Raw genomic sequence first — 21,431 nt, 5'->3', positions numbered from 1 at the left:
GAAGTAAATCATTTCTCATTGCGGAAAATATAGCCGAAGTATGCAGCTTTTAGGTATTCGATTGTCGCTATAAATTATCTTGTGCCTGTCTTAAATTCCTTATGATCGGTGACAAGTTCAGCCCATGAAATCCTCATCATACACCGATGCAGCCACATATTGAAAACCTTCTGTTGGTCTGTTCCTTTAACATTCAAGTTTTGTTGTATTTTGTTTTTAATAATTAATTGAGTTGCTAAGGATTTAACCAATACGAGTGCACCGGTAACCAAGTTGTGTAAATCGACTTTAAATTTTGTTTTCAACATTCTGCAAATTAGGGGTATTGTTCTCAAACAATCCTTTCTATTTCACGAAAAAATTATATTTTTAGAAAAGAGACATATTTCAATACCTTAAGAATATGAAAGACCCAATTTTAATTGATTTGAGTTTTGTACTATTCTATGAGTCCTTTTTTTGCAACCCGGGTTTCGCCTTTCGGCATTTTCAGGCACTATGAATACTGACAACAACTACAGGTAATTCTCGCTTAATAATAAATTAATACCTTAAAAGAAAGTAAAAACCTTATTACATACCTACAAAGTGAAGTGTTTGTAAAATCCTGTAAGACACATTGGATACTCACTATTAATATAGGTACATAATTCAGTAAGCGCATTAACAGTAATGACAATTTAATGCGCTATTAAAAATGATTTAAGTTAATGGAAAAGTACAAAACTCATCAAATCAATTTTAATTAAAATTCCATTTAGTACATCCCTCAATCGATAGTATTAATTTACTTGCTATGATTAATTCACAATAATTTGTTTTTTTATTATAATCACAGATATACGATTTCTATTATCAAATCTCGAATTGTCATTCAGGTAGGTGGAAAATAAATAATCACTTTTATTTTTTACAAAAATTTATTCCTTATCTGGTTTTTTTTTGTCTTAGTTTAAATAATATTATTATGTTCAAAATCAATTGTATAATTTTGTTCCTTTAGTCCATTATTTTTGGCAAGACAGTTACTATCTGTACAAATTTACATCATTCTAACCTAGCAGATTTACATATAATACTAATGATTCTTATACTATGGATTTAGAAAAGAATGTTTTGTGCACGAATCTTTGGATGAAATTAAAAGATTAACTCTTTCAAACTATGCATTTAACCTAGTCATACAATAGTTGAAATTCACCATTGTAATGTAAACTAGAATGATGTAAACGATATTAATCAAGCACAATTAATAGATATTTATTATACATCTTGATATGTGCATATTTTGATAGTTAGTCAAATAAGTTATTTTTTCTTCACCAATTGAAAATTCCTCCTATGTGATAGGAATTACAAAAATATTAAAAAAAAAAAAATTTGCTCTCACATTAGTCCTTAATGTTTTTTATGTGTTGAACAACAACTTTATGGCTGGAATGCTGGAGTTACCAAGAAGGTGGGCTATGTGTGCATCACAAGAGAAAACTTGGACGGCTCAAACTGAGATGGCTGGACTGTGCTACAGGAAATTTAAGAATGCTCGGCCAAAGCAACTGGAAAATGTTTTGGAGAAGGCCACGGTTGTAGTGCCAGAAATGATGATTTTTTTATGTGTTAGTAAAGAGATGAATTATGATCCACCATTGCTAAAATTAAGTTTACCATATTCGCTTCTAATCGGAGCATATGAACAGAGTACAGGTTATAATAACAGTTTTTTTTAACAAAGATTGATTATGAACCATTCACCCAACCCATTGGGTCTTTGTACCTGTGTAGTTTTATTTGTCTCCAGAATAATACAGTTTTGTACACATACAAGTATTACAGAATCATTGTAGAAATACAATAATAATAATGCCTCAAATATAACTAATAATTTTTTAATCTGAGATTCTACCATAGTAGTATTTTTTTACTGGCATTAAAGGCTCACGGTTTGTGACTATACCTAATTATTCATAAAAGTATCATAATGGTAATATATCTTGTAATAATTAATTATAATTTTAAAAATAATGCCCAGAATATAAAATAATTATGTTTTTGTACAAATTTTGACTATGTAGTAATATATCTATACCTGACTAGCGAATTACGTATCTGTGGTCTTTGGTCAATCTAGTGTAAAATTGATAAATTCATCATAGGTACCAGTGGCGTGCGGTCTATAGATGCTGTAGATGCGGAGCGTCTCCATAAATAATCGATTCAGAATTATATAATAAATATTATGCATGTATTAATTGCACTTGTGTGGTAAATTTTACTAAACTATATTATTATATTTCTTCTGAATACTGTTGTCGCAGTCTTACCACTCTGCAATAACACAGAATATTCTACTTCATAACCCACCTGATAAGATTAAATTCATGACAACACCTTACAATTAAGTAGTCAATAATATAGCAAGTAGTGGGATAGTAGCAGATACAATTATATTTTTAACAGCATCCATTTAATCAAAAGTCACCGCAAGCCATTGTTGTTTGATCAATACATACTATTGAACAGTGGCGAAGAGTGGAGGTAGGCTGTGGGGATCCGACATAAATTGTGCCCACTAAAATTTTGCAGACATACTTATTTGTTTTTATTGAACTAAAAATACAAATTGCAGATGGTGTTGGATAGTTTTTTAAAATTGAATTAAACTCAGCCTAAGCCAAAGCATAACAGATAGAAGAATATTTTTTATCTATTATGATTTGGTTTAGACAAGCTTTAATTGAATTTTAAAAACTAACCATCACCATCTGCAATTTGTATTTTTAGTTCAACGAAAATAAATAAGTGTGACTGATGAAGTTTGATTGATGTGCACTATTTTTGTCCAATTTCCATTGCCATATTGAAATATTGATGGCAAATTTTATAACGTTTACATATACAAATTAAAGACTCTTCTAATAAAAAATATCAGTCTTACACTAATCATAAATTGACCAAATAACACATATATTATTCTGCTGGTTTCTCTATGAAACATTACATAATTATAAAAAAACATTAGCATACAATATATTATACATAGTGTGCAGATCAAAATTAATAACAGTCTTACAGCATTATTATATTTTTAAATGCAATAATTTTCTTCCTGATACTTTAATTTGGCATTCACGAAGTTTCCATATTATGTCAAATGAAAGCACAAAAACGATGCACCACATTCACTACAATTCCCACCGATTTTCGATGATGTTAATGCTACACAATGTCAAAAGACACCTTATTAATGACTCAGTTAAAACCAAAGATGTCTTCCGTCCCTTCAACCTTCTTTCATACAGATATTGCCTAAATATATGAAATTGAAGCAAAAAAAGGATATGTATGGTCTACTGATTAAGTAAGCTACAATAATGACTGCATTGCAGGTTTATTTGAAGAGATCTTCACACTACATTCCACCATAATTTCAGATTCACTCAATTAGTTAATTACATGCATGATTCTATGTGCAAGTATTGCTAAAGCTTTGAATATTTAAATTCACAGGAAAGCAGCAGATTTCAAATTAGAATGCGAACCACCATTATGTTTTAGGTGTTACCAATAGAAGAAGTAAATAACGAACATGTTACCAATACAACCACATGTATAATCGTTAGATTTGAAAATTGAACGGCATTCAAAATTCTTAATACGGAATGAATACAAGACTCCTACCTAGAAACCAAATGCCACCCGATCAACACTTGTATTTTGACAGTCCTGTTTTATGGTGACAAGATGTGACAACTTACGAAGACTCAAAACAGCTGTATGCTGAGGTTCAAGAATAGATGCTTGCGGCGGATACTGGGTTGCGATAAGACTGTCATAAATGAAGAGGAATGACTTGGTGAAAAACGTGAAATGATTGATATGTGACAGGTATTCTTGGGGATGCAGCACGTTGTCCATATGCTCCACCTAAGAAGTGAACAAGGACGAAGACGTAGAAAGGGTTGTTAGATAATTAGCAAATAATGCTGTAATTGAGGCGTGACCTTGGCGCTAGTGTCGTGATATGAGTATTGCAGGCTATTAATTATCAAAATTGCCGCACCTCAAGTTATAGCTGTCGATCTCAATATACATAAACATTTATCATTATATTTTATGTATACATAAGTACTAATTGTGGTTTACTGACACATTGGAATGATTTATAAAATTTTTATCAATTTAATCTGCAACACATTTAGACATTTGGATACATTGTGAATGACTGCCTTTAGAGATAAATAGACGGACAACTATTATAGAAATCATAGTGAATGGAGGCATCTATATTCAAAAAACTATAAGTCTACATAATATGGTCAAAATTGAACAAAAATACATACGTTATATTTTATATTATGTAATTTCACTCAATCATAACAATGATCTGTAACTTCTAAATTCATTAAAAGCATACGGAAAAAAATGTATCAAAATATAATGACAGAAACCAATAAATTAAAAGGATGTAACACAATACCAATATGCATTTTTATTTATATTTTTACAATTACTAGGTTTTTAAATATCTTGTGAACAGACAATTAATGTTGTTTACAGCAAATGTTAAATTGTAGACGTATAGGTTTTTCAAAATAGACACCGCAATTATTCCATTTAATACTGTTAAAAGACTAATTACAACCATTAACTTCATAATCCTTAATTGCTCGGTGGAAGAAATTCTTATGTTACATACTACTAATGACAATTCATGAACACGTATTATAATATAGATAATATGTAATGCTTGTTACGTATTTAAGTCAGCTGGCCCAGCTTTGAATAGGATATTGTATTTGGTGAATTGGAATAGCACACAAACAGGGATAGCTGAAAGGCGGCCAGAACTGCACCTATAGCGTTTGGAAGCTGAAACATAATAGATAAAGGCATTCTGTAGTTCTTATAATATGCTTATACAGGGGTGACGAACCTGCGGCCTTTTAGGTTCTCATGTGCAACCTTTTGACTGAATCTAAATTTCACAAAATAAATCCTGTTTTTTTATAACTTTTTAAAAAATGTTAGATTATTTTTATATCATTTTAGTGCGTTTTTACATATAAATTTATAATATAATAAAATCCCGTGGAGTATCAAAGGAGAGAATGCGCAAGCATCAGGATAAAGAGCGTACTTTACCCGTGATACGTCAGCTGTCATTTTTTTACGTAAGTCAATTATGTATAACTGTTTAGTACATCCACCAGGTTAAATATTATTTATGCAGAAGGAAGACATGGAAGCAACAGCATGGTTTGGCTGTGCCAAATAGTGCAATTAAAAGCTGTCAAATTAATAAATAGTTTTCATTAATAATTTTAAATATTTACTATATCCATATAAATATATGTATATTATAATGCATTTATACATTTTAAAGGGTAAACACGTAAATAAATAAATTAGTAAATTACATTGTTTTCCTTCAGTTACAAAATAATGTACACTCATCCTTCGATTTACGCGGTTCAGTTTTACGCTGTTGAGAAAAAACAAAAATTTTTTTTTTCAATCAAAATCATTTTTTGAAAAAAATATTTTTTTCTTCTTAAAAAATCCTTTGGAACCTATCTACCGGGTAAATTGAGGGATGACCACATGCATTTTTATGTATGTTTCTTAAATGCGGCCTAGATAGAGATAAATGAATGTGGCCTTCCGACCGGAAAAGGTTCGTCTTTTTTTTAAATTGTGACACAATTTAGGTTTACATTTCATTTTTTTTACGGCCGAGTAGTATACTTTTCAATATATTTTCGACAATAAAGCCAAAAGCTATCAATTTTGTTGAATTAATTAAACAACCAGTTTATAGAATTATAAGTTAACGTATGTAATCATTTCAGCATTGAAACCTGTTATAGAATACATAGTTTAAAAAAAATGCAAGTTTATAATAAGGTAATTTGATAATGAGGGTATACTCAAGATAATTATCTATAAGTATGGCATTTTAGTTAGTGCGTTAACACTACAATTATATTGTTACTATCATTTTAAGCGCAGGGGAATTTTATTAAGATGACAATATCTTTTGATAAACTTTTTTTGTCGTGGATTGAATACGCACACAGAATGTAGCATTCTATTTTTAAATTACATAACTTGGGACAGCCTTAGAAATATATATACCTATAAGAAACATTCTAGATTTTCTCATACGACAGGTGATAGATGTGTCTCAGAATATTTCAATTAGGCACATTTCTGAGGCTGTTTCTTGTGATTATTTTTATACAAACTTCTTTAGCAGAGAGTAATTTATCATTATAGCATTTGAAGTGCCACAGGGTGGAGTTTAGCAATAATTATAATTAAATCATAAAGTAATAGACAATACGAGTCATATGTCGCAATAAAATGCATTTTAGAAATATAAAACCTGTTTGATTAAGTAGGAGGGAAAGTCAAGTGACAAGTTACCAAAGAAGGCTAATTAAAAGATTTCAACAATTTATTTTGCTTATGACATTTCTTGTTCTTTTCCCGTGTATTTCGTTTTCATAAAATAATGTTAACATTAAGAGCATACTTCAGTGAAACGGCATATAATTTTCAGCAATAGGTGGGACGTAATTTCGCCCACGTTGCCATTCGGAGAGCGATAGTCGACCTGTGAGCACGTCATTTAGTTTTGTTATGGCGTCGGAGGAATTAATTCTTAAATCGTGTAAAGATGACTAAAAAACGTTACGTATTTACTCGAAAAACAAAACACGTCAATGAATATATTATTATTATTATTACTTAAATAACAATAAACATACCATTAAATGGACACATGTTGAATTTTTATGACAAATTATGTTTTGTTCGTCACGCGTCGTTTGCACAATCTGAGTGTCGCGTAGTCACGATCATTTTAGACCATGCCTCAGCTGAAGTATAGCCTTAACAAAACGTCGCTGTATATTAAATACCGCCTATGTGGTCATTCTGATGAAAATGAGTTATTTATACCACATAACGCACGTTTTTTTTTCTCTACCAATGTATTATTCACTTGTGGAAAGATAAAAAAAAATATTGAATCACCAAATAAAATCGATATTAAATTAATACTATGTGAGAGCATCCAAAATCATGCACCGTAATTAATCCTATGCGAGCGTCCGCCGCAATAGATCAGTATTAAAATAATCTTATGTGAACAAGGCAGTGGCGCACCCAGGATTTAATATTGGGGGGGGCCCAAGGAGGTGAATGTAAATTAGTCCCATAGGATCTTTTTCTTCTTCACAGCTTAATTTCTCGTTTATCGGCCTTTTGTCTATTGCACTTGTCTATTATCAGTGTACCAACACCATGGTCCCCACATCCTGAAATGGGCCCTCAGGCTAAGATATTTGGCGGGCCCCCTACCTACCGCTAAGATTAAAGGCAATGTGAAACACTACATTAACGTTTTTCAAATTGTGTTTTAGTTCAAATTAAGGGTACTCATACAGTGAATTATTGGCGATTTTTAATACATCTACTTTAATGATGGAGCTGTCGAGTATCGACACATAATAATCAAAAAATATATTGCACATTATATAATTAAAAATGTTCACGGCCATGAAGTATAATAGCGCCGCAGGCGACTTTTTTTACTATTAAAGCTAATTTATGATGTGTGTTTATCTCACTTATCTGGTCAATACGTCACGCCGGGCCCCCCCAGCCCGGGCCCCCAGGCTAGAGCCCTGTCAGCCCTCCCCAGCAATGACCTACACTACTCCGGAATTCGTTCTACAGTTCCATTAGGGATTGGGTTTCTAAAAAAACCTGACATTAGTGTTTTGAAATTTTTGTGTTGGAAATTAAAATCTAAGAAATTTTTCTAAAAAGGGTGCTGGAGAATTACAAATCATTTTTTTGCCATGTTTTTATTTGTCTAAGCACAAAGGTATAGTTTATCGGCTTTCAATTTCAATGTTGAAAATCATTCTGATAATTTTGGGGGGTGCCAGGGCCCCTTGCCCCCCCCCCCCCTGGGTGCGCCACTGGAACAAGGCATGTTTACACATGATTGGACATATTCAACATGGTGCATAATATAGAATTAATCCTATGTTATAAAAACATGGAAAAGGCTACGATTTTATTTAGCATTTAATAATAAATATATTATAAAAAAAATATAATTATCCAATTTTAATTTATAATTAGGATCTACAAAAATTGTTAAAACATATATATTATCATTTACGATTATTTTTTAAAACAGTTTTCTCAGAATACGACTCAAACCATATAGGAGGCATTTAACATACAGCGATGAAAAACAAACCTCTATAATGTTATCAGCCTTATTAACGACATACATATTTTAAAATTGTTATTTCATGACATCCTTTTGGCATGATAAGGCCTGATTGGTTATAATGTAAGCCTAAGTACATATAGAAAAATGAATAATAAATAAATAATGGAAATTAAAATGCCTATTATAAAACATAAAAAAAATGGTAAAAAAAGTTACCTCCATATACGCATCATCAATGATCACTCCATAGAGATACCATAGGGTTGAAACAAAGAATGAGGTCACGATAATGGGAAAAGGTAAAGCTTCAGTGCTGCGAACACGGATTACGTGGAACAGCATTGTCAGCGGAGCCCCAATGAAAATCATTGTAACGATGCAGCATATTAAGCCTGAAAATAAACATCAACGGTTCATTAATTAATAAAAATACATACATTTTCGCGAGCTCACATAAACAAACTCGAAGCAACCAAAATTCTTCAATTTATTGATATAATTTAGAGGCCATCCAAAGACTGAAACCGCATGTGGGATTGAACCGTATCCCATATTAAACTTATGATTTTTGTGCATGGAAATATAAATATGGTCAGACGCTTGTATACTTAGTGAACATAGATTATATAAATCATAAGTTTAGTATGGCAAAGGGTTCAAAACCACATGCAGTCTCTGTCTGCTAGACACGCCTGGCGTGTGGCCATTAAATACACTGCTGACCAGTTAATTACCACATTTAATTATCATGCTAATTGCTACACGCCAGATCTTTAGCAGTGACCGAGTTGTGGTAATTAACTAGTCAGCAGTGAATGTGAATCAAGCATTGCTGTTTGAATTCTGATGTAGGGCAGGTCCGAGGGATTAATCAATGGTTGATACAAGAAAATCTGAGAGAACACAAACAACCCCGCAAGCTCATATTTATACCGTCCTGAGGTGCTTGAATAATGGGTGTCTGAGAGATCATTATCCCATTATCCACCGTGCGTCGTCCATGTCCCCTGAGTGAGAGACACTAGTGGGGGAGCGAGAGGCACCGTGTGAGAGAGACGGATGCCCCAATACCAACTCAAAAATGCTGAGCTAAAGTGTAACTATATAACGTCGCTTAAGAAACACCGCGGAAGTCAATTAATTAAAATTTTCAGAGGCAAACAAAAACCGTCTCAAAAAATTGAAAATTGATACCTTTTAACTTATTTTTTTTGTGTTTAGTTAAAAAAAAATATTTTTTTAACTAAACACAAAAAAAAAAAGTTAAAAGGTATCAATTTTCAATTTTTTGAGACGGTTTTTGTTTGCCCCTGAAAATTTTAATTAATTGACTTCCGCGGTGTTGTTTCTTAAGCGACGATAATCTGATTGTAAAACATGTTACCACAACTAAAAATTAAAGGGAGCCAAGTTTTTGAAACTGAGAAATTTTCCTTCACAGAAACTGGCCCAACTGAGAAGTTCTTCACTTTCAATCGACATATAGGAACTCAGGATATAATTAGCATCCTGCAAATTCACCACATACACAAGGAATGTCATCATCATCTTTGTCTCTTGCTCCATAACACATACGCCGGCTGCATCTACTGCACTTCTCTCAATAAACGTTCTTAGAAAAGATGTCGATTATAATTTACTGGACCCTACCAATCATCCACATACAACCGGCACTCCACCCATTTCACACAAAAAAAAACATAATTATCTTACCAGTTCTTTCAAGAGCTGTTGAAATGTCGTCTTCGTACTCCGTATATCCGTAGATAATTCCGAGAATAACACAAATCGATAAAAACTGTGTGAGTATTAGCGATTTTTTAATAGTGTATTTACAGTAAATTATAATATACACTAGCTGAAGTGTCGCTCCAATTGTGTTAACAAAGACAACCGAATTGTCATTTTTGAGCAGCCCATATTTCAACCAGAGACTACACCTAAAAAAATAATGAGTGTGTTCAAATTTTCACAATATTGTCATCGAAAAACTTAGCAGGTATCTTATAAGACTATGAGATGCAGCGTCTAATAAACATACCTTATACCGGTAATGTTCAGTAATTTGAGCAGAAAATAGGAGACTGGGAGGGGCAGGGTAAGGCACCAAGGCATATCACATTTGAGTATATTGATGGTTAAGCAGTTCCACCATACTGAGGCCTGAAAGTCTTGTCTAGAATGTGGTACAAGCCATTCCAATTTGGATGCAAATGAAGCAGATTGCAAGCGTTGATAAAACAATAAAATACAATCTTTATAAATTATTGGTGTACTTACGATAAGAATCCACAGACAAATGAAAATCCTGATGAGTCTCCCGTGGAACCTTTCTGAATAAATTTTTGACACACTAACCTACAAAAGAAAACACATTTTTTGTATAGATACGGAAGGAAGATAGGTATCTAAAATATAGAGTAACTCTTAAGTGATCTCATTAAAAACAACTATTAAATACATATTCACTACGATGACAGAAAATAAATAATTACTGTGACATTACGAAACAATAGCTAGCTGTGTACCGACCACCTTATTTCACCAGAGTATAATGTGACTACTACTATTACTTCACCATGTTCGATCCTTGAAGATCATATGGGCCTCCACAGTGTGGAGGTTGTATTAACAGATTTTTTCTTTTTACGAGAAATGGATGTTAGCCACTTGCTCAACCTATTAGGTCCATACTTTGACTTCAAAAACAATATGTGTATTTGCCAGACCCATGATGCAAACCTGGGACCCACGACATTATAAGCCGACGCTTAAGTCGCTCGGCCATCGTGGAAAAACATAATGTATAGGTAATACGGATTGGAGTGGCCCATATAGAATTTTCAATAATAATTCTTGAATGATTTTCACTTGTGGTTTATAACCTGTTTAAACGTGCATGGATTTACTGCTTGCAGTACATATTATCGTGGCCATAACAAGGAAATGCAAGTGTTAACACAAATTAGGTTAAGCGTATGCTGGTGCGCTGATGATGCAGTCCGCACAGCGCAGGGCAGTGGAGATAAAAATAAACCTCGCTTTAAGTGGATACTTTATATAAGACATGCTTGTCTACTTCCAGTGCAAGTCAAAGTTCTGCGGCTTCTTAATTTTTATGCGATAGTTGCAATTTACTCAATTTCTCCGCATGCGTAATAGAACCACAGTGGCGAACCTACCGGAAAAAACAAAAACTACACCACGCAGCACTGAAACCCTTCATGCAACAATAACCCACGCGTTTCGCTGATACTTGTCTTGAAAATTGAGATTGGCGCGATAATTAGCATTTTTGTGAGTAAACTCGATAGTTCAATTTACTGGTAGTAAATCCATGCACGTCTATAGGTGCTATTATTCTTTCTATCTATTCTGGAACAATACAGAAACCTTAAGTAAATAAAGAAATAGCAAAAAAAATCTGGAATTACAATATAATCTAGTATTTCATCTGTGTTCAATTTTCGGTGATATACTATGAGTAACTGCTAGTGTACTTCCAAAATCTGATAAGTCCACTATCTAACTGTGACTGTCGTAAAATCTAACAAAAAATATGCAAGTATTATTATATTATATAATAGGCAATTTCACACAATATGTAATTATTTATAACTTCCAAAACCCGTCCAAAAGTATACGAAAGAATTTTTTTTAATCTATTATGAAAATATACGACCGTGAAAGTCTCCAACATTACATTTATTTTCAATGACTTTTTGATGATTTACAGAAACTATTAAAGTAATAAAGTATAAGTGAAACAAAACAAATATGACCTATTTTATTTTTCTTATATTATATCGTCGGTGTTTTGTAAAAAGGGCGAATCAACCATTTTGGCGAAATCGAGATTTTAATGAAAATACAATATGTACCCCACTAGCTTTGTTGTGTAAAAACGCGAATTTTTATCTCCACAAGAAAGTACTTAAAAACGATAATCGACTAAAATTAAATTAATTAAAATTATGAAATAAAAAGCAAATGTGACATATTAGGCCTTTTAAAATACGAGGGTGGGTCAATAAGTCCTTAGAAAAGCCGACAGGTGGCGCGACTAGTACTGTAAGCGGTTTGTTTTCATGCAGCGGCACTACCGATTCAGTATGCTGCGAAGTTTCAATCAGATTGGTCGGGTTGTTGTGTGTTTCTCGTACATTTAAAAAAAAAATTTGCTTGTGGAAAATGGAAAATTGAGTTTAGAGCTGTTATTAAACATTTTAATATAAAAGGGTTAACAGCAAAGGAAATAAAAAATGAGTTGGATTTAGTTCACGGCATATCTGCTCCTTCACTTTCAACTATTTATAACTGGTTAAATGAATTTAAACGTGGTCGTACATCAACAAAGGATGAACCACGCTCAGGACGTCCTGTAGAGGTGACTACACCAGAAATGATCAATAAAATCCACGATATGGTGTTAAGTGACCGAAGATTAAAGTTGAGTGAGATAATTGAGGTTACAGGGATCTCAAAAGGTAGCGTCATTTCTATTTTACATGACAAATTGGGCATGAAAAAAATTTCTGCAAGATGGGTGCCGCGTTTGCTCACAGTCGACAATAAGCGCAATAGGGTGGTGGCCTCTAAAGCCCTGTTGTCGCTCATGCAACGCAATCCGGATGAATTTTTTCGTCGCTTTGTGACTGTAGATGAAACATGGATACACCACTATACTCCCGAGACGAAAGAACAGTCAAAGCAGTGGATTGCGAAAGGCGAACCATGTCCAAAGAAGGCGAAAACCGTAAAATCAGCTGGTAAGGTTATGGCTACTGTATTTTGGGATGCACGTGGAATTATTTTCGTTGACTATTTGGAAAAAGGAAAAACAATAACAGGGGATTATTATGCATCTTTATTGGACCAGCTAAAAAACAAAATTGAAGAAAAACGGCCTCATTTAAACAGGAAAAAAATCCTCTTTCATCAGGACAATGCCCGTGTTCACACATGTTTACGATCAATGGCTAAAATTGAAGAATTGAAGTTCGAATTGGTCGACCACCCACCGTATTCGCCAGATTTAGTGACTTTTTCCTTTTCCCAAACTTAAAAAAATGGCTAAGTGGACAACGTTTTTTTTCAAATGAAGAAGTCATCGATCGGACAAATGCTTATTTTGAGGACCTTCCGAAAACTTATTTTTCTGACGGTTTAAAAAAAATTGAGAAACGTCTAACCAAGTGTATTGAGCTCCAAGGAGATTATGTTGAGAAATAAAAAAAAAATACAAAAATAAAAACTGTTTTAATGCTTTTTTCTAAGGAATTATTGACCCACCCTCGTATTATATAATAATACCTATTATAATGACAGTATTCTTTCTAAGCTTTCTTATAAACTTGTTAGATATTTATAATCATCTACAGGTAAAAAACAAATAAATGTCAAAAGTTAAAAATCCTCCTCCTGTAAAGTAGCATTTTGGTTAATTCGCCCTTTTTACAAAACACCGACGATATTGCAATAATTAAGGTTTCATCGGCTAATATAAATGGGCACATCGTTTAATCGTAATTTGAAAATACAATATGATGGAAACGTGAAACTAATGTAAAAACCAATTATAGGTATACACTTGAAACACAACATTTACCACTTAATATTGAATTGGGGACGTATTGATTTATTGGAAATAGACTCATCATAATGGTGAGTATTGCTAATTTGAATTGGCTTTCTTCAACAGCTTTCTCCACCTGTTCCTATTAAGAGTAATTACTCTTCAATGTGGTAATCCAAGCAAACGGCTTCTCCAGGATTACAAGACATTACTATATTTGCAGTTTTATGATTGTTTATACGGCGCACATTGCTTAACCAGCAGTCTCCCAATCTCAATTGAGATTGGAATGCACTAACATCATCATGAGCGAGTAGCTCATATTGAACTTTTTTCCAATTATTGCTATCGTATAATATAATATGTGAAGGATGTTTTGGATTACGATATGTGGCGAGCACTGGCTTTACAAGTGTACTTTTAGTTTATATAGCAATCATGCAAGGCTTTTTGAAAGTCACAATTTTAATAACTAAAGGTAGGTACTTAGCTAATTTATTGTTTTAAAAATCATTAGTCATTCACTCATGTTCACCCGTCAAATAAAAACTAGATTAATGCTTTCACCCTACAATAACTGATGATATAAAAAGTAAGACCTTATTTAAATAATTATTTAATAATAATAAGAGATATTACGATCCAGATAGAAATTGCACAATAGTTGTGATCACGGCTGCGGTGCTTATGATTTCTTTCCACTGTCCTAAATTATCAGAAAACATTTTAAATATTTTTTACTTAAATTAATTCAGATCTACAATAACCGTATGCTTTTAACGTTTGTTTTACATGTCTTTATCTGCGGTTACGTGGTTATATACGAATTTGGCAGTTGTGTGACATGTTTATTTTTGTGACGTTTATTCTGCTGTCAAAATATTGTTTATTCTTAAATTACTATAATATGACTACTAACAACACTATGTATATAGCCGGCAAAGACGTTGCTATTAAAATAACTTAACAATACATCCAAATATTTTTTTATTATATAATAATTTAATACAATGTTTTATAAATATTATTAATTATTGTTAGATGTAATTCAGAATGTTGAAATAATTAAGTTGTGTAAATAATACCAAAGAGATTGGACTGTGCCAACCGTACTATAATTATAGTATTTGTACTATAATTTTAGTCCGCGTACTATGCACGATATATTTATTAAGACAGGTATAGTACGCCAAAAATACTATAATTTTGAATATCGGCAAAAATATGTAAAATGACTAAAAAGTCGATATTTCCGTTTGATAAATTGGTGCAAAGTACTATATTTTCGCAATATAAGAAAATTTGGAGAACTTGGAAAAAAATTGCTCGAAAAACGTAAAAAATTCCCTTCACTTTGGTTAAAAATGATTTTTTTTGAATTCTTCTGTAAGTGCTCAGCCGTAGTGGTTTGGCGGGCGCGGTGGCGTCTTGCGAAACTCAAACGTATAACCGTGTGTGAAATTAATGTTCGTAGACAGCAGTGTTGCCAACCGTACTATAATTATAGTATTTGTACTATAATTTTGGTCCGCGTACTATGTACGATATAAAATAGGTATAGTACGCCCAAAATACTATAATTTTGAATATCGGAAGAAATATGTTAGAAGTACAAAAATTTCGATATTTTCGTTCGATAAATTGGTGAAAAGTAGGTACTATAATTTCGCAATATGAGAATATTTGGAGAACTTGGAGAAAAATTGCTCGAAAAACTTAAAAAAAAAACTTTGGTTTAAAATGAAATTTCTTGGATTCTTCGGTAGGCATTTTTGGTCGGAAGAGGTACCTACCTAAATAAAAAGGGGTCTCGGAGTTTCTCAATTTCTCCGTTATTTTTCTTCTGAGAAACAAAAAAACCTACACATTTTCAACAGATGGCAACGTGTACTATATTTTTTCCCCAAATACTATAATTTTGGAGGCTCTGTACTATAATTCCACTTTGAAAAGATGGCAACACTGTAATCATGTTATCATTAGTATTATTTGGCAACACCTTACTTATTAGAGTGATTCGGAAAAGTTGTTGCGTGTTTTTTTTTAAATACTCGAGTCAACTCTGAACTCAAGTTACCGTTGACAAAAATAGAACTTTTCATAAGTTGACTGTTCGCTGATTCCGTTTTTACACCGAAGATATAATGGAATCGGTTTCCGAAGTAAAAGTCAAACAAAACGGTAGAAATGGGCATGAAGTGGAACAAAGGATTGATGGTGAAGACCAAGGTGATGCGCGAGGGACAGCCGCTCCGCAATTAATTCCGACGGTGGCGAGAATGCCCACAGACAGATATGCGTTGTATTATAACATGAACCACAAGAAACGAGGAATGGCCTTAATATTCAACCACGAAACGTTCGACATACACGGCTTGAAGCCTCGAAACGGTACGAACGTCGATTGCAATAATTTAAAAGAAGTGTTGAAAGGCTTCGGTTTCATGGTGACAGTTTGCCACAACTTGGTGTATAAAAAGGTCTTGGAGTATATCACGGAAGCCGCAAACACCAATCATACCGACCACGATTGTATAATGATATGTGTGTTGTCCCACGGCGAATTAGGAATGCTGTACGCCAAGGACCATTCCTACCCGCCCGACTTGCTTTGGAATAGTTTCACCGCTGACAAGTGCCCGACTTTGGCTGGTAAGCCTAAAATGTTCTTCATACAAGCCTGCCAAGGAGACAAACTGGACAGCGGGTTGACTATGAGTCGAACCGAGACAGACGGACCTTCGTCGACTCACCGAATTCCAATTCACGCCGACTTCCTGATTGGGTATTCTACGGTTCCAGGGTATTATTCCTGGCGTAACACGACAAGAGGATCTTGGTTCATTCAGGCCCTGGCCGAAGAGCTGCGTCTCCATGGAAGAGAAAGAGACATTATGACATTGCTGACTTTCGTCTCTCAGAGGGTGGCGTACGACTATGAATCTAACACTCCTGACAGTCCCATAATGCATCAACAGAAACAGATCCCTTGCATCACCACCATGATGACTCGTTTACTTGTATTTGGAGACAAGAACTAAGTATTTATACTTATATTATTATGAAAATAACAATTTTTTAAAGCTGCTTTAAACATGTCCATCGTTGTATACCTCTTATTTAAATCTATCTATAATAAGTCACCTTTGTCATTTATGAATTATATAGATAACCAACACTGCCTATACGCAAGTTCATAATCATTATCATTTTTGGCACCGCAACCCTCGATGTGTCTTGATCTACTCCAAAAACCTTCTTCATCGCAATTCATCTCAGTTTCAGCTGTCCAGGTCTTCTCATGCTCTCAGGAGTTGTGTATCAAGCACAGCCTCTACATTCTCATATTATATAAATACCAACCATGTAGAACACGTCTTGCCAAAGTTTTATTAAAGGCCATTTTAGAATTGTAACGCCACATTGAATTGTGTGTTTATACATGAGATGTTAACCATGTCTGCGTAGTCAACTGGAAAGAAGTATCTCAAATGGAAGCTAAAAGTTACATTGAAAATGATTATGTAATATTTAGTCATCATTATTAACTAGAAATAATCTACTGCCAGATGAATACCTCTCGAAAATGATTCCATTTTTCTCAGTCCTATGCGTTGCCATGTACGTATGCTGAATTTAACTCTAGCTTCGGACGTTATCTACGTCTTTTGTACCACTGAAAAACTAGATTATTCCAGCAATTGTGTCTTCCTTATTTCCAATTTAGGTTTTTAGCAAACTTGCATAACTTTGCACTCCAGCTCTAGGATGAAAATGATGTAATATATTCTTAATATATGTTTTTTTACATATATTATCTATTTATTTATATATTACTACATATCGTCACCGTTTTAGCAAAACCATCTATGTGTCACTTTTATCAAAAATGACTTTTAAATACCACGTCATTCCTTATTTTTTTCTCTATAGGCCAGTAAAATGATCTATGTGTTGGGTAAACTCGCTCCGAAGTTATTTCAAAAAATAAAAAACAGCTATGTGTAAGGTTCAAAAACCACGGTTCACAAAAACAACTATGTGTATATTATAGTAACATATAAGTAAGATGGTATTTTGATATCGAGAGTGTAATGTTTTTTTACAGTTTGGCTACACATTGTTTGTTTCTATGTTATATGCTATGCATTATGGTCTTGCACGACGGTTTGAAAGATGCTTTCTCAAAAAGAGAGACAGGAAATATTCAATAATTTCTGGAAGATGCCTACATGGTCAATAGGGTATAGGCGAGAATTAATTTAAAAGTTGGATAAACAACTACAAACGCCTCGATGACAGTGGCCAATTGAAAGCAACAATGACAAGTAATAAGAATCTGACTGAAGATAAATAATTGGTAGTGCAACCAAAAATCAAAACGGAGAGATTTGTGGAAAAATGTTACATTATGGTTGGATCTAATTCCAAAGTTCCCACCCATTATTGCAGAGAAAATACCTCCAGGGTGTATGTGGAATCGTGTTTCCGATCCAAAATACAAATGCATGATGAATATAAAAAATGGTCTCTGGAAAATGGTCATAAAGCAGCTGAATATACTCCAGCATATTTACCACCAAAAAATCAGTATCCACCAACCACGTAAAGATCAGTGTGCCATCACTGCCATATGCTGTAGTTATAAAATGAAGAATGTTTCAGAAATGGAATACAATAGCCACATTATTAAAAAAAAAAAAGATGCTAGAAGACCAAAAATGAAATGAAGGAGAGTACCAGAAGTATTACTGGACGGTTAGTAATCACAATGGATCTCCAAAGTGTGCTGCTATGTCCAAAACACAGGCACAAATGTATTATAAACAAAAGCTGCAACTACACAATTTCACCATATACATTCTTCATAATGTATCTTCTAATGAATTTGTCTCATCTCATCGAAAGCAGGACAATACAATGAAATAATTCTAATATCGGATGGGTGTGGATATCAAAACCGAAATAAATTATTCGCTACTGCTCTAAGTTATATCTTTAGAGAGAAAAAACATCGAGATTCAACAGCTTTTATAATATATATAATGAATCATTGCCAATATCACAGTCGAAATACATACATCTTCAGGAATTAAAAAGTGTAATAGAGAAAGATCACCACTATTTCTACGATAACCTAACATTTAAACCTGCTAATAGAAAGTAAACGAACTTATAAATATAATATCATCTCACTATTGCATTAATAATTAATAAAATGATATTGCAATTTATCACTAACACACTATGTATATTTCAACTATTATTTATGTAACAGTTTTTCATGAATTTATTATTATTCACATTTTGATGAATAAATTAAACTATGTGTATTTACAAAACGGTCAAAACAACTTATGTGACATCACAAACTGTATTTTTATTATTTTTGTATTAAAAATAAAAGATTTTTGTAAACAAAATAATAATCTTAGACCATTTTCTGATTATAATAAAGCATTCTTCATAATTTTAATGTTTAAATGTAACATTATTTTTTTATTCAGTTTTATCCTTCTCCTGCACAATTTGAGAAAGTGCACATAGATGGTTTTGCTAAAACGGTGACGATATATTAATACAAATGTATATCATTTGATCTAATTTTATGTGAGGTAATCAGGCAGAGGTGTATCAGTGTAGTAAAAAGTGCAAAAAAGGTGCAAAATTATAAAACATGCACCCTTTGTGTGCTGTTATGCAATTATTTTGTTTTTTTTTTACTGCACCTTTTCATACCACGCTGTGCCATCTCTTTTATCGAGGGTCCATGTTTTGCAAAGTTGTGTGATTACGGGAAGTATACAGACTGGACGTTTTAAGCATAATGGGAGGTCACTTTTAAAGACATTTTATATTCATAAGACATAAGTATGTAATTATTTTATTTTCTTATGAACATATGTATCTGTTAAAATGATTAAAATGATTATTGTTTTAGGTTTCCATTCTGACAAACCTATAAGAAGGGTATCGAAAACTATTAACTTATCTAGTAGTAACTAGTGGTTTCGTTTGAAATAGCTTTTTTTGGTTCCAAGAAGTGTTTCTTCCAGAATGCTATATTCATTGAAGAATACTATGACATTGACTTATGTCGGCAAATTATTGTTGTAGTATTACCATACATACTGCATTGCATTATTCTTGATTCTCAAAAGTTTAGTTTTGCCCACAGCATTTTGGAAAAAAAATCATAATTGGTAACTTTATGAATGCGTAGATCGCATGTGCTGAACGCAATAGCAAAATGAGTACAGAATTACTAGACTGCGATTTCATTGCACTGAGTGTAGTATAATAGATGAAACCGGGAATTCGGGGCATAGATTTACATGTGAAAGAGCAGGAGTTTATAGTCTTGCCAATCACCGCTAAATCATCCACAACCATGATATCGTCCATGTAAATTCAATACCGCGTATGATCCAATATGTTCAAAATACGTATTTTTGGCTCTCTCGTTTAAACGGTACAAGAGATGATTGGTGCATTCAAATTTAATTGACCAATAGACTACTTGCATTCGGTTAAAATCAATACAGCGTATGAATTATCAAGCAAGACCGCGTATATCCCTGATCCAATACAGCGGACGAACGGAGAGGATTTACAAAATAATCCAATGGCAATTAATTTGCACAGACGCATATGATAGTAAAAATATATTTTCTAATATAAAAGACACAAACTGTATTTAAATTTATTTTTTATCTTTTTTATTGACGAAATTGTCCCTCCTTAACATTTTGACAAATCGTTGCCTTACTTTGAAAGGGTTCTAACTGACATTTAGGCCTAAAATGACTTTTTGGTGTGAAAAGGTTCCATTAACCATATTCTATCATATACATTCATTTCAGAGTCATCTATTGTCAAATATGGTAGTTAGCAGTATGCCGGAGGTCTATCTACATGTATTTTTATATTGAAAATATGACCATTCCAAATTTCAAACGCTCATAGTTAAAAACATGGTCAAGTGCAATTAGAACCTTTTCAAAGTAAGGTAACGAAATGTTTCTTCCGTGGTACTGGACTTACATAGATGATATAATGGTAAAGTTCTAACATTGCAATACTGTATATGAACAGATATATCATTGTGTCCATGGCAACCAACAAAACCTCTTATCAGAAAAAATATTCACAGCAAAAATGTTGATAAGACGTTTTATTTTTGGTTTGGATTGGCTGTTTTTCGTTGGGTATCCATAATACATGTTTTGTTGTATATTTACTAGATATTTCTGTATCTATATTATATCTACTGAATAAATGGCGAATGATAACAATTGTGAAATATAACCTACAGGTGTTCACCCATGATTCATAATAATTATTATTATGTCTGTGGAACTCTAGGAGTTGAAGTATGTAATAACTTGTTTATTCAACAATGATTATGATAACAATTTGACAATATTGATATGACTTTCTTTTGATTTGCATTTGATTGGAAAATCCATCATTTGATGGTGTGCAATTAATCAGAATATATTATCTGAGAATGAAGACAATGCTATATGTTATCATTAATTTATTGCAGCCTTGATTATACTAGAGTCTGTATTCTTTATGTTACGACGGAAAGCATTGTAT

At 33.0% G+C, this 21,431-nt stretch overlaps 2 protein-coding genes across 2 annotated transcripts; one reads left to right on the top strand and one right to left on the bottom strand.

Annotated features, from left to right (window-relative positions):
• Positions 1 to 912: 912 nt before the first annotated feature.
• slv (sugar transporter SWEET1) lies at positions 913 to 14,702 on the bottom strand. The gene is made up of 6 exons (XM_085958354.1): positions 14,469 to 14,702; positions 10,535 to 10,612; positions 9,968 to 10,194; positions 8,471 to 8,646; positions 4,755 to 4,869; positions 913 to 1,556 (listed from the first exon to the last, which is right to left on the bottom strand). Exons 1-5 carry the CDS (start codon positions 14,552 to 14,554, stop codon positions 4,759 to 4,761), a joined length of 678 nt encoding a protein of 225 aa, XP_085814480.1. The 5' UTR covers positions 14,555 to 14,702; the 3' UTR covers positions 913 to 1,556; positions 4,755 to 4,758.
• Positions 14,703 to 15,831: 1,129 nt separating this feature from the next.
• On the top strand, positions 15,832 to 17,010 carry LOC147064960 (caspase-1-like). The gene has a single exon (XM_085958351.1). The coding sequence runs from the start codon at positions 15,974 to 15,976 to the stop codon at positions 16,868 to 16,870; it is 897 nt and encodes a 298-aa protein (XP_085814477.1). The 5' UTR covers positions 15,832 to 15,973; the 3' UTR covers positions 16,871 to 17,010.
• The last annotated feature ends 4,421 nt before the right edge of the window (positions 17,011 to 21,431 follow it).

Source organism: Rhyacophila brunnea, unplaced genomic scaffold, assembly GCF_057557595.1.
Source record: "Rhyacophila brunnea isolate RB1 unplaced genomic scaffold, BYU_Rbru_1.0 scaffold_7, whole genome shotgun sequence".
NCBI classification, from domain to species: domain Eukaryota; kingdom Metazoa; phylum Arthropoda; class Insecta; order Trichoptera; family Rhyacophilidae; genus Rhyacophila; species Rhyacophila brunnea.
Note: the sequence above shows the minus strand (reverse complement) of the source record. Positions and strands in the feature narration are given on the sequence as shown.

Bases quoted from the DNA above. Each gene is read 5' to 3' on its own strand.
- slv (XM_085958354.1), bottom strand. From the start codon at position 14,554: ATGTTTTCTGATAATTTAGGACAGTGGAAAGAAATCATAAGCACCGCA. The intron at 8,647-9,967 runs GTAAGATAATTA...GTTTATTTTCAG, and splicing joins AACAGCTCTTGAAAGAACTG to GCTTAATATGCTGCATCGTT. The intron at 4,870-8,470 runs GTAACTTTTTTT...ATTATGTTTCAG, and splicing joins TTGATGATGCGTATATGGAG to CTTCCAAACGCTATAGGTGC.
- LOC147064960 (XM_085958351.1), top strand. From the start codon at position 15,974: ATGGAATCGGTTTCCGAAGTAAAAGTCAAACAAAACGGTAGAAATGGG.